Genomic DNA, 12,237 nt, shown 5'->3' with positions numbered 1-12,237 from the left:
AAATGTGGGACATAGCAGTCTTTTTTTTTTAAAGATTAATCAGAAAATTACAAGGATTTAAAAGCAGATTTAATAGGTCTTGTTGAAAAAATACAACACAACAAATTTCAAGATCCATATTGAAGTATCAGTTGCTTTGGCAATCCCTCTCAGATGCCATGGTTGAAAGCACTCAGGCTCTAGGGAAGTAATTCTCATAGATTAAAGCATATCAGAATTACTGGTACTGAAGTACTTTCAGTTTGAAAGATGAAAAACATCCATTATTTTCATAATGGTATAATGGACATTTTTGGGGACCTGCCCAGATTCCCTTGATAAGGTTGGTGCTCTCACTCTGCAGATGCTGCTGACAGCTCACATCTAACACTTCTTTTGAAAATTACCCTCAGCCTGGAGCTTCCTTACTGAGAAATGCTGGGTAGGTCATGCTCCTTCCCACGTAGTCAATGACTGATGATGCTGTTTAGTCGCTAAGTTGTGTTTGGCTCTTTTGCAGCCCCATGGACGGTAGCCTGCTAGGCTCCTCTGTCCATAGGATTTCCCAGGCAAGAACACTGGAGTGGGTTGCCATTTCCTTCTCCCGACCCAAGGATCTTCCCGACCCAGGGATCAAACCCACATCTCTTGCATTGGCAGGCAGATTCTTTACCATTGAGCCACTTATGAAGCCCTCAATGACTGGTACCAGGATACAAAAGGCTGTTTCCTTCCTTAGGGTGAGACAACTCTGTGGTACCCTATTTTTTAAATTCAATTTTTAAAATTTAATTAAAATTTCCACTAAATCCATATCTTTGCCTGGTTTCTTCACCTGCCCTACTGCATCCCTCATTCTCATATAGATTTCACCTAACAGCAATTCTTCAATTAACTTGCACAAAAATCTCCATCTCTGGTTCTTCATCTTGAGGATCTGATTTTAGAAAAATATAAACTACAAAAATTAAAGTTCTGCAGTATCTTCTTGCCTGGAAGGTATATGCAGATTCTATATTTTGCTTACTAGTGATTCTTTGGAGGGAGAAGGCAATGGCACCCCACTCCAGTACTCTTGCCTGGAAAATCCCATGGACAGAGGAACCTGGTAGGCTGCAGTCCATGGGGTCGCTGAGGGTCGGATACGACTGAGCGACTTCACTTTTCACTTTCATGCATTGGAGAAGGCAATGGCAACCCACTCCTGTGTTCTTTCCTGGAGAATCCCAGGGACAGGGGAGCCTAGTGGGCTGCCATCTATGGGGTCACATAGAGTCGGACACGACTGAAGCAACTTAGCCGTAGCAGCAGATTCTTTGGAAGCCAGTATCAGGCTCCCGTGCATATAGCAACTTTGGGGGTGGATTGGAGGAAACATGGATAATACTGTTATTAAATACATGCTATTGAGATATATCTCAAATGCTAGATGGGTAAATTTTTAAAAGTTAAACAATATTGCTACAGGAAGAGACATGGAAGATTACTTTTTACTTTGTTTTTATTTCTATTAATCTGACTTCATAATATTTTCAAGATTCTAGTTAGTTATAACATCTTCAAGCAGAAATTAGAAATACTATGGGAGTCCCTGGAATACCATTTACAGCTTGTAGTGTATATTTATAAACGGGATATGAAAGATTTCACACATTTCTCAAAGATCTTTTGAACCCTTAGTAATGAGCTTTCTCTAATTGATGGACCTGTTAATTCTTATTAGTTATTACATAAGATATTATTTATGAACTAATTTTAAGTGTTTTCATATTTTGATTGAAAAGTCTCTGATGTTTTTCCAAAAATTGAAACAAACTTAAAAAGTCTCAAGTCCTTTCCCATACCATTTCTGTCTCCTTAGTGAGTATATTTTGTTCCATGCTAAATAGCTGACATTATGCAGCAGACAAAACACAGATAACACTTAACTCTAGCAACTAATATAACTGGTTATATACTTGGACTTCAGTTTTACTGAAAAATATTTTACTGATTGTTAAAAAATATCACAAAGTGATAGCAATCTCAATTCAAGTGTTTTTCTAAATATACCATGGAATTAAAATGTCCCAATCAATGTTCTTATTTGAAATGGTTCTTTTAAATCACCTTATTTTTTCATATGTAAAATAGAATGATATTTTCTTAAAGAATCTTGTCTGTGTTTTTATGTTTTATTACATCCCTTTGCAAGCTGAAATCTTATATCTCTTTTTTATAACATAATGTCTTGATAATAAAATCATCGAATTGACTAAAGGACATTGCCACACTTCTTGAGTGAGTGTTAGTCACCCAGTTGTGTCCAGCTCTTTGAGACTCCATGGACAATAGCCCACCAGACTCCTCTCTCCATGGAAATCTCCAGGCAAGAATACTAGAGTGGGTTGCCATTTCCTCCTCCCAGGGGATCTTCCTGACCCAGGGATCAAACTCAGGTCTCCTGCATTGCAGACAGATTCTTTACTGTCTGAGCCACCAGAGAAGCCTTGGAGCCTTCTTAAAAGACCTCATATAGGTGATCATACTTGTAGAATCCTAGTAAAAGGAGATTGTGAAGACTGCATTTCTATTCATATTTCTGAATAGATTTAGGGTCTTTTTAACATATAAGACAAAGAACAAAATAGGCAAAAATGCATTTTTATTAAAAAAAAAATCCTTGCTTTTAATGTCCTTAAACAACCAAATGGTATTCTAAACCTCAAACTCCAATGTGACTAAGATGCAGCTGGGATAATCAAGTAGTACAATAATTTATGCTTGTTATTTGTTTTTAAAAATTCAGCTTTATATAAAAGTTACACATATTTATATTTTATCTATTTCTTTATCTATTTATATTTAATCTATTTCTTTCTTGTTATTTTCATATAATTAATAGGTTCTCCACATTACTTTGTATTACATAAGCACTCAAAGTAGAATTCAGAATGGAACAGACATATAAGTTATATTATAAAATTAATTTAGAAATATATAAAATAAATCATCTTTAGGAGTTATAAAAAATTAAGGAAATATTGCATGTAGTTTAATATTTATGTAGTAAATATAAATCATATGCTGTGTGGAGTTCTAGATAAATGTGTTTGCTATTCTTGATTTTTATATCCATGGAGAATACATGACAGTAAATAGGTTTATGATATGTACTTTTTTCATAAGTCGAGAACAGATCTTTGCAACTTTTTGTTTGTGATCCACCAGTGTCATGAGACTGAACAAACCTGAAAAATTTTTCTTGTATGTTTTCGAACTTGCTACTGCCAAGCATGCCTCTGAGTATTATTATCTTCAATAAAGGTATCAAAGAAATGCTTTGGATTTGCACAACTAACTTTTCTTCTCTTTTTAATTAAAAAAAAACACTTCTATTTGTTGTAATGCCCATCTCCATACAACTTTTTTTCTAGGGGTGGAAGGTGGTGTGTAAATAGGAGGGACCTACATCTGGCTGCAGGCTGTTTGGCATCTGGAATTGATCTTTTAAAATTTATGTACAATTAAGCACAGTAATTTATTCTGAAATTCCAGAACATTTTGAGTTTATTGGTGATTATAGAATCTTACAGTTGACATGCCTCTAATATTCTTCTTTGGCTTGGGATTTTACCTAAACCATGGGCAAATTAAGGCATTTAAGAAAGAACATGAATTGTTTCTTCTATCACTTCTGTCTACATGCAGATTGTCCAAATTCATGGAAATATAAGTAAGGTCTCCGGCATCTGCTGAGCATAAGTGTTTATGATGAAACTGTGGAGAATAAGTGATTCTTTGGTCTCAATATCCTAGTATGTGTAGTTCCTGCTATCATGTAATTAGAGGTTATGCACAGTGTAGCTTCCATTTGGTCCTGTTTCTAGGTAATTGTTCATGGAATTATTCAGTGCTATACTTTTACAGCATATAGAGAAAGGGGCTGTCATCTCCTTTAATATCTTTAAAATCCAGAAGCTTCTTAGTCCATCCTTCGCAAATGAAGCAAGGAGGGATATCAGTCCTTCAATGAGGAGCTATGTGAATACATTAAAAATTTATTTATTTTCAGGTCTTGGGCTGCCTTATGAAGTCACACAACATGATATCAATCATTCATTAATCCAATCTCTTCCCAACAACATCTCATGGAAACTGTATTGGTATCTTAAATTTTACAATCATGAGTTATTATTTTATGAACACTTAAATAGGGAAAGATTATTGTGGTTTGCTCCATTGGCACAATCTCCACTGTAATAATACCTTAGTCCAAAAATTATACAAATGCTTAGCAATCCAATGTGTACTGTATGCTGTACACATGCTTCTAATTATCTAAGTTCAATAGAGAAAATATGCTGACTTTTGAGGATTTGTTGAAGCAAATATCTAGGCTATAACTAATTAGAGTGTTCTGTAACACCTTCAATATTAGATTATTATATTAGTCTCAACTCTACAAGGTATAAATTTGTCACATGTTCTGCTAAGTGGTATTTGCAGATAGAGGTGTGCATCACATGGCTTATTAAGAGAAAAGGATTTGGAATCAGATCAATCTGGTTCCAATCTTGTCTGCCACAGATCAGCTAAATGGCCCTGGGCAACTTAATTAACCTCTCTGGGCCATTCCACAAAATGAGGAATGATAGTATTCAACTAACATAAGTTGTTATGAAGATCAGATCAGTTCATGTATTTAAAGAGCCAAATATAGTGACTAACACATTATAGATAATAAAAGTCTATATAGTTTTATTATTATTATCAGATTTGTTACATCAAAATCTTTTATCTCTGTGGAGTATCTTGCCATCTTGATAGCAATGTTCCTCTATAATAATAAATCAGATAATGGCTCCATCCACTTCACTGAGAGGGCAAAGGCAAGCATTACATAAGGTCATTTTTATCTGGTTTTCTACAGTTTTCTCTTTTCAAGTATGTAAAAGCAGCTTTCACCTGGCAGTGAACTTAAAATAATGAACTCCATGATGAGTGAGTTGGGTTGTTCAACTGTGAGTAGTTGTTCTGTTCACCACCGTTCTGACAATGATATGAACTGTAGGACTGACTAATCACGCTCCATCCGTTTAATCCAAGGAGACCATAGTTGATTCAGACTACCCTGAGGTCTTTGAGAGGAGTTACATTTGCAAGACTAGATGCTGTTCTCAGCTCTCAAAGTCTGATACAATCCGGTACAGTCTTCGTATCTGGCTTGATCCTCAATTCTCTCTAAAACCTCAGTTAACTTTTGAGCTGTAGCAAGAGTTTTTCTGCAATATATAAGTTGGAACAGAATCTAAATTGGAACTTCTGATAGACTGAACAACACAACTCACTTTTGCCTCAGCTCCATCCTCTCAGGCCTTTGGGATGACTACTTCATGCTTTTCCTACCCGGCTGTATACCCGTAATCGGTTTGGATGCTATTTCACTTTGGCCATTGTCATTTGGCTGAAACAGTAGTTCCTAGCAATTGTAATAAAGAGACTGGAACAATTCCATTGGCTGCTTTAGTACAGAAAGTCTTCAATGACTCTAAGACGTTCAGATATCTTGGATACTTAGAATTTTGAGTGACATTATAAAACAAACACTTGAACATTCATAAATAGTAAGTAAAATTATACAGTGTGCTTGAAAGACCATTTTAAATCCATGACCTGTTTATTAAAAGAGTTGTTTTTCAGTTGCTAAGTTGTGTCCGACGCTTTGTGACTGCATGGACTGTAGCCTGCCAAGCTCCTCTGTCCATGGACTTTTCCAGGCAAGAATACTGGAGTGGGTTGCCATTTCCTTCTCCAGGGGACCTTCCCGACCCAGGGATTGAACCCACATCTCTATGTCTCCTGCATTAGCAGGTGTTTTCTTTATCCTTGAGACACGAAGGAAGCTCTTACTGGAAGAGGGTATATATTCTATTAAAGTTTAAGCTTTTTCCTAACTTTACTAGAACTCCTTATAAAGAAAGCATTAACCTCTGATCCAGTTACTATCTGCTGAATTAAAACATCGGTTGAATTTGGTTCTCCTCACCTCTCCTCACAGCTGAAAATTAACCTATTTATGATGAAACTTGTTCTTTAACATTGGAGAGAAGAGTATTTTATTTTGTCTGTGCCACATGGCTTGTGCGATCTTATTTTCCTGCCCAGAAATTGAACCCAGGGCCACAGCAGTGAAAATGCCAAGTACTAACCACTGGAGCTCCAGGAACCTCTCAAGAAGAGTATTTTTAAGCTTGATTCTCATTTTCTTGCTGTTTGACACTTTTAGGTTTTAGGCACTGGGTTGTACACTAAATTTTATGCAACCACTATAGGAACGGAGCATGGGGGATAAAGAAATGCAGCTGGATTTCTTTGAGAGTAATCCCTTTCCTTGTGAGAGGATTAAACTCTTTTGTCCAGAGCTAGTGTCTTTAGATCCCCTCAACACTTTTTACTGAGGATTTACCATATGATTGATGTGGTCAATAAATTAAAAGCAATCTGAGAATCTTCTGTAGATTTGGAACTACAGAAGAAATGAAAATTAATTAATTTTTAATTAATCTGATCAATTTGCAGTAATGGAGACTTTTCAGATTTTAAATGTTTTAGAAAGTAATCAGGCAAAGAAAATGCTTTTGAGAGGAAATCTTTCAATGGATAGATTATATAGATCATAGAAATAATTCAGTCTCACTAGAGTCATTAACATATTACAAATGAGAAATTAAATTAATAGTTATAAAGTGTTCATATTTCCTCATAGAGGAAGAATCATAGGCAATGATTTGAAAGCCTCACATCTACTGTCCCCTTCAGTTAAAAATAAAAGCAAAAAAGTAACAGCATTCTGACATTTTGACTACTTAGTAATTTGTTCATCCTTAATTGAAAAATATCTAGTACCCTGTGCTTTCCAAAAATATGGTGGAAAAGTGTACACGCTGGTGAGAAAGGAGAGGAAAACGAATTTGAATTTAAACTGTCTTATGAATGATAAGGTGGTTAACTTTTCATTGAAAGAGCTTATGGAGGAGATGTAAAACCAGAGAGAAAAAGAGGGGCCAAGGTGAATCAGACAATGATTTGAGGCTTTTAAAAATATCATATGTTTCTGATGATTTTGCATTTTCATGCTTTTTGTCTTAAGACATTAATAACTTATTAAAATTCAGTAAACACTTGGTCCTACTAAGCCACAAATATTTAAATTCTACTAAATCAATAATTATCTTCAACATCATTTCAAAAAGGAAATGCAGCAGTTATTTATACAAACATTTTAAACTGGAATTCCCCTTTTATATAGGGCTGCTTGATACACATTCCTTATATGGGAATACCTGTTCCAATTACTTAATCAAAGAAATTCTTATTTATGGATACTGGGGATTTCTTTCCCTTCCATCCTAATATAATATGTACAGTAAGAATAATTCTTCCTCTTGGTCTAAACTCTTCCTTTCTTCTTCTCCAAAAAGAAAAAGAAGGGCATAATGGATAGTAGGAGACAAAAAGAGTGGGAAGAAGTGAGGAAAATAAGGGATTAAAGGCTTTGGAAATCTCCAGAGTAGGGGCATACAAGTTTTTTCAGAAATAGGTTTTTTGATCAGAAACTGATATGTGGGTTACCTTTATAACAGTGGCACATTGAAAAGGTCTACACCAGCATGTGACTCAGAAGTAAGTCAAGAGCTTGTGGAGGTTTTACTTATATGTAATTTCTGTATTTCTTCATCACCCAAAGTTTTATGATGTTGCTTAATGCAGTTAAATTTGATGGGGTCAAAAGCAGACAGTTTCAATTACCATCAAATTATAATTACTAATTGTTTAGAAGCTGAGAGTATTAAAACACTGATGGCAGAGGGCAGATTATGCAGCCCAGGGTACACTTTTTTGAATAAAAAAGGCAAGCGTTCTTCAGTGGGATCAGACAGGCCAATTGTGAGCATGAGCAGCATGGTGGATATCTGGCAATGGTTGAGGGTAGAGTTGGGGGAGGAGGTGACCCTTTACCCGTGGTTTGGCACACAGGGGTAACCATGAGAGGAGGACCCGATCCCTCTGCCGTGGTCAACTGATGTTCTCACAGGATAACTCTTTTCTCTGGGCTTTTAGTTCTACAATCCTATCAGTGAAATACTTTACAAATATGATGGATTAAACATAAAGATGCCAATTAACTAGCCCTGGTGTTGAATTAGTATTTATTCATTCTGTTACTATGAGAAAACATCTTCTCAAATAAGTGATTTACAACTTTTGGAAACAAATTGTTAAAAATTACCTGTGTAGCTTCCTTTACAGATATATACAATGGTGAACAAAACAAAAAGTAAAAAACAGAGAACTTCCTTTTCAAAGAGCATGCTTAAATTTATTTCTTCTTATTTGTAGGATTTGTCAATCACTGTAGTCAATTGTTTTTCCCCTTGCTGAGAAAGTTTCTAACTGGTTTCATAGTTAGCTAGCTTATCAAAGCACAGTAAAATCACAAAATTTTAAAAATATTTTTTTGCCACAGTACAGTGTTTTACTAATTAAAATTGTCAATAAGGAATTAACTTCTTACCTTGTCAGAAGGTTTAAATGGATTTCCTTGTCCACTAATTCCACCACTGATACTAAATCCAAGGCCAGGATTCTTTTCTATTCTTACACAAAACTATGTAAAAAAAGATAAAAAAGTAATCAAATACATGTAAAGCTAAATATCTTCAAATAATTGTATCCTACTAAAAAAGATTCACATTTCACTTAAGTTCTCAGGGTTAGCCTATGTTAACTTGGTACACAAAAGACAGTATAAACTCTGACAAAATAGTATTTCTCTGGTGATGATGTTCAGTTGCTAAGTCACGTCCGACTCTGTGGGCCAGTGAACTGCAGCACATCAGGCTCTTCTGTCCTCCACTATCTCTTGGAGTTTGCTCAAATTCATGTCCATTGTGTTAGTGATGCTGTCTAACCATCTCATCCTCTGTTCTCCTTTTGCCTTCAATCTTTCCCAGCATCAGGGTCTTTTCCAGGGAGTTGGCTCTTCACATCAGGTGGCCAAAGTATTGGAGTTTCAGCTTTAGCAACAGTGTTTCTATAGGCATCAACTATGATAGGAATTAACTTAAAATTACCTGAGCAAGCAGACATGAGTAAGTATTCATTCATTACCATGTGCAGGACTAAATTTTGATTAGCAGTTTGTAAAACTTAAAAATCTTTTAGCAATAACAATTGCATTATTTTAATTATCTACTTTAAATGCACATATATTCTGACTAATTAGAAAGAGCTGTGTGACTAAGTGAAAGAAATTTTGCAAATGTAGAGTGAGGGAAAAGATGGCTACGTAATTTAAATTAGTTGCTATTGTTTTCTAGGAGAATAGAACAATTCATCTCCTGGGTAGATAATTCTATTGTTTAGATACAGCAGAGGCTTTAATTTGAGAAAGGGGTGAAGTTTTAGCCACAGTTTGAGTGAAGGTGAAAGAAAAGAGAAAAGGAAGACTCTGAAAACAGTTCAGGGTTTTGGCAGCAGCTCCTGAAGAGACAGTTAACAGGTCTTAAAGGAAAGAGGAAAAGACTGAAAAAAGAAAGAGATCAAAAATACGGAGGAATTGTTTGTGATAGAGAAGAGTCAGTAAATATTTAGGACTGTGAAGGCTAATATTCTAGTATTCTGTGCTCTGTTACCTCCCGAAGCCCCAAATCATAAATGAGATCTGTTAAACATCAGAGCCCTATGCTTTCCAATGAAATGATGGCATTAGAAGTAGGTCCAGCTTGGGGTAAGGAGGTAGAAAAGGTAACAGCCATTATAAAAGTTGATAAAAAGATGCAGATCAAGAATTCAGTGGAAGGAACGTCAGTGCCAACATTGAGCTAGGGCAAGGGTCCCCAACCTCCAGGATCTAATGCTTGATGATCTGAGGTGTAACTGATTAATAATAATGGAAATAAGGAGCACAATAAAAGTAATGCGCTTAAATCATTCGTAAGTCATCTTGCCCTCCCCCCACCCTGTCTATGGAAAAACTGCCTTCCACAAAACCGGTTCCTGGTATCAAAAAGACTGAGGACCACTGCCCCAGAGAAATTATAAAAAACCTAGGAATTCTTGATGATTCAGAGCTGGGGATGTGTGTGGGGGGTCTGTGAGAAAATGCTAGTTTTCCATCTGAAGTGGGACAGGGTGACCCCAGATGACTGAAAGACTTCGGAACCCCAGAGGTAGCATATAATTTGATTACATAACGGGAAAAAAACTTTTATAACTTTAATCTACTGAACAAGGACTGAAACTAGGATGAACCAAGTATTACCAGAGATTAGCAGGCAAAAGGTTAAAAAAGAGTTTAAAAAAATTTAAAAATACATTAGAATACATTTTGTATTTATGTAAATACATACTGGAAGGGCTTCCCTGGTGGCTCAGTGGTGAAGAATCTGCCTTCAGCACAGGAGACTGCCTGCAATGCAGGTGACGCAGGTTTGATTCCTGGCTTGGGAAGATCCCCTGGAGAAGGAAATGGCAACCCACTCCAGTATTCTTGCCTGGGAGATCCCATGGATGGAGGAGTCTGGCGGGCTACAGTCCATGGCGTTGCGAAAGAGTAGGACACAACTTAGCTATTGAACCACAACCTCCATCATCAGCTTAATGTTTTCTCCAGCAGCACTTCTTAGCCTGTTAATTTGCTTACAGGCAAATGCAAATGCCCAAAATGTTCTCTACCTCTTTATTTTTAAGGTACATTTAATCCTTACCTCTTAGACAGTTCAAGGCAAACTTGAGTCCTATTCCTGACTTAATTAGCATATATTGTGAGTTGATGGGAACTGGATCAATTTGCTCCCATCATGTCTCATTAAATGGGAACTGGCCATTTAATGAGATTATCCTTAATTCACTGTCATATTCTTTAACAGTAAATACAATGGTTAACTATTATATGTAGTTCACTTGCAGCACAAGAACAAAAAACTATCCACTAATGTGATTTTTATGGTGAAGTCATTAATGAACAGTTTCTAAATGATGAGTAACTGCAATTATCATAAGTACTCTATGTTTTATTTTAAAGATAGGTTTAATTAAAACTTTCCTTTAGTTGATCTAGATTTGTTAAAACTAGTTATCAAATGGTGGTAGAAACTACGATTTTGAATAGTTTTGTATTTAAATGGCTCACTGTCTTATCAACAGGAACATATAACAGCTTGATGTAGCTTGAAGGAATATTTTAGGTTTATTCAACATACCATTTCACTTAGTAGTCCTTTTTTGTTATTTGTCATTAATTAGAAAATGAGAAGAAAGGAACTAAACATAACTTAAATATTTTACCTTTATATTTTCCAGTATTTCTGTGTATTTCCAATTAAATTATTCAAAATTGGGGTTATATTTTTCTAATGTGAAAATTTTATATTTTACAATGCAATATGTGGAAGGTATGCACACTTCTGGCTTTCTCCAGACCACTATAAAAACTGAAAGGAAACATATGTAACAGATTTTATTTACAAAGTAAACTGCTGAGAACACTTTTCAGCTATTCTCCTGTAGTGACTCTATCTATTTTATAGTGTCAATCTGGAAGGAACTAAAAATCTAAGGAAAACAAATTTCATATGTGCCAGGTATATGAAGAACTGCTTCAATATATTTTTTAAATAATAGAAATAATAAAGATGCCACTGTGGTTTTATAAGTGTGACAAACAGCCATACATTCTGATCTGAAGCTAGACTCCTCTTGGGCATGCTGTGCTATGGTTAATAGGTTGTGTGCGGCTGTTGTGTCCCATAAAGCATGTCAGAGACAGTACGCATCTCACATATAAGGAGTTCCACCTGTCTGCTAAGGCCCAAAGGGGCCATGAAATGTAAGAGCAGAGAATACGTTAAGAAGCAGTCTGAAAGTAAAGAAGTTTAGCCAAGAGGAAATGCCGTGTTCTAGCAAAAGGTCAGATCTAGGAGGCTAATAAATAGCTTATTTAGTGACAATCAGCTTTTCTATTTTCTATCAAGTTACTGATATCAATGAGTGAAATTTCTGACTGAAGATACTGGCAACAGTTTGGCAATAAATGGTGCATTTGCTTCTTGTGGAGTCTGCTTCTATCATTTGACTACTTGATAATTCTGGTTTATATTGATCTTGTTCCAACTAAAATACTGGGTCATAACTTGGAGAAGCCTGTGACAAAATGGATTGTTATGTAGCAGTGAGGCTCTGTGAATCATAATCTATAATCTCTGGAATTCAGTG

General features: G+C 35.8%; 1 protein-coding gene across 1 annotated transcript in view; it reads right to left on the bottom strand.

Moving 5' to 3' along the window:
* The window catches only part of LRRC7 (leucine rich repeat containing 7), a 615,708-nt gene that overhangs the window by 31,406 nt on the left and 572,065 nt on the right, over positions 1-12,237 (bottom strand). Inside the window, exon 25 of the mRNA XM_069565050.1 lies at positions 8,537-8,629. Coding sequence (XP_069421151.1) covers positions 8,537-8,629 — 93 coding nt within the window. The remainder of the gene's footprint in view (positions 1-8,536; positions 8,630-12,237) is intronic.

Source organism: Ovis canadensis, chromosome 1 (genome assembly GCF_042477335.2).
Source record: "Ovis canadensis isolate MfBH-ARS-UI-01 breed Bighorn chromosome 1, ARS-UI_OviCan_v2, whole genome shotgun sequence".
Lineage (NCBI taxonomy): Eukaryota > Metazoa > Chordata > Mammalia > Artiodactyla > Bovidae > Ovis > Ovis canadensis.
Note: the sequence above shows the minus strand (reverse complement) of the source record. Positions and strands in the feature narration are given on the sequence as shown.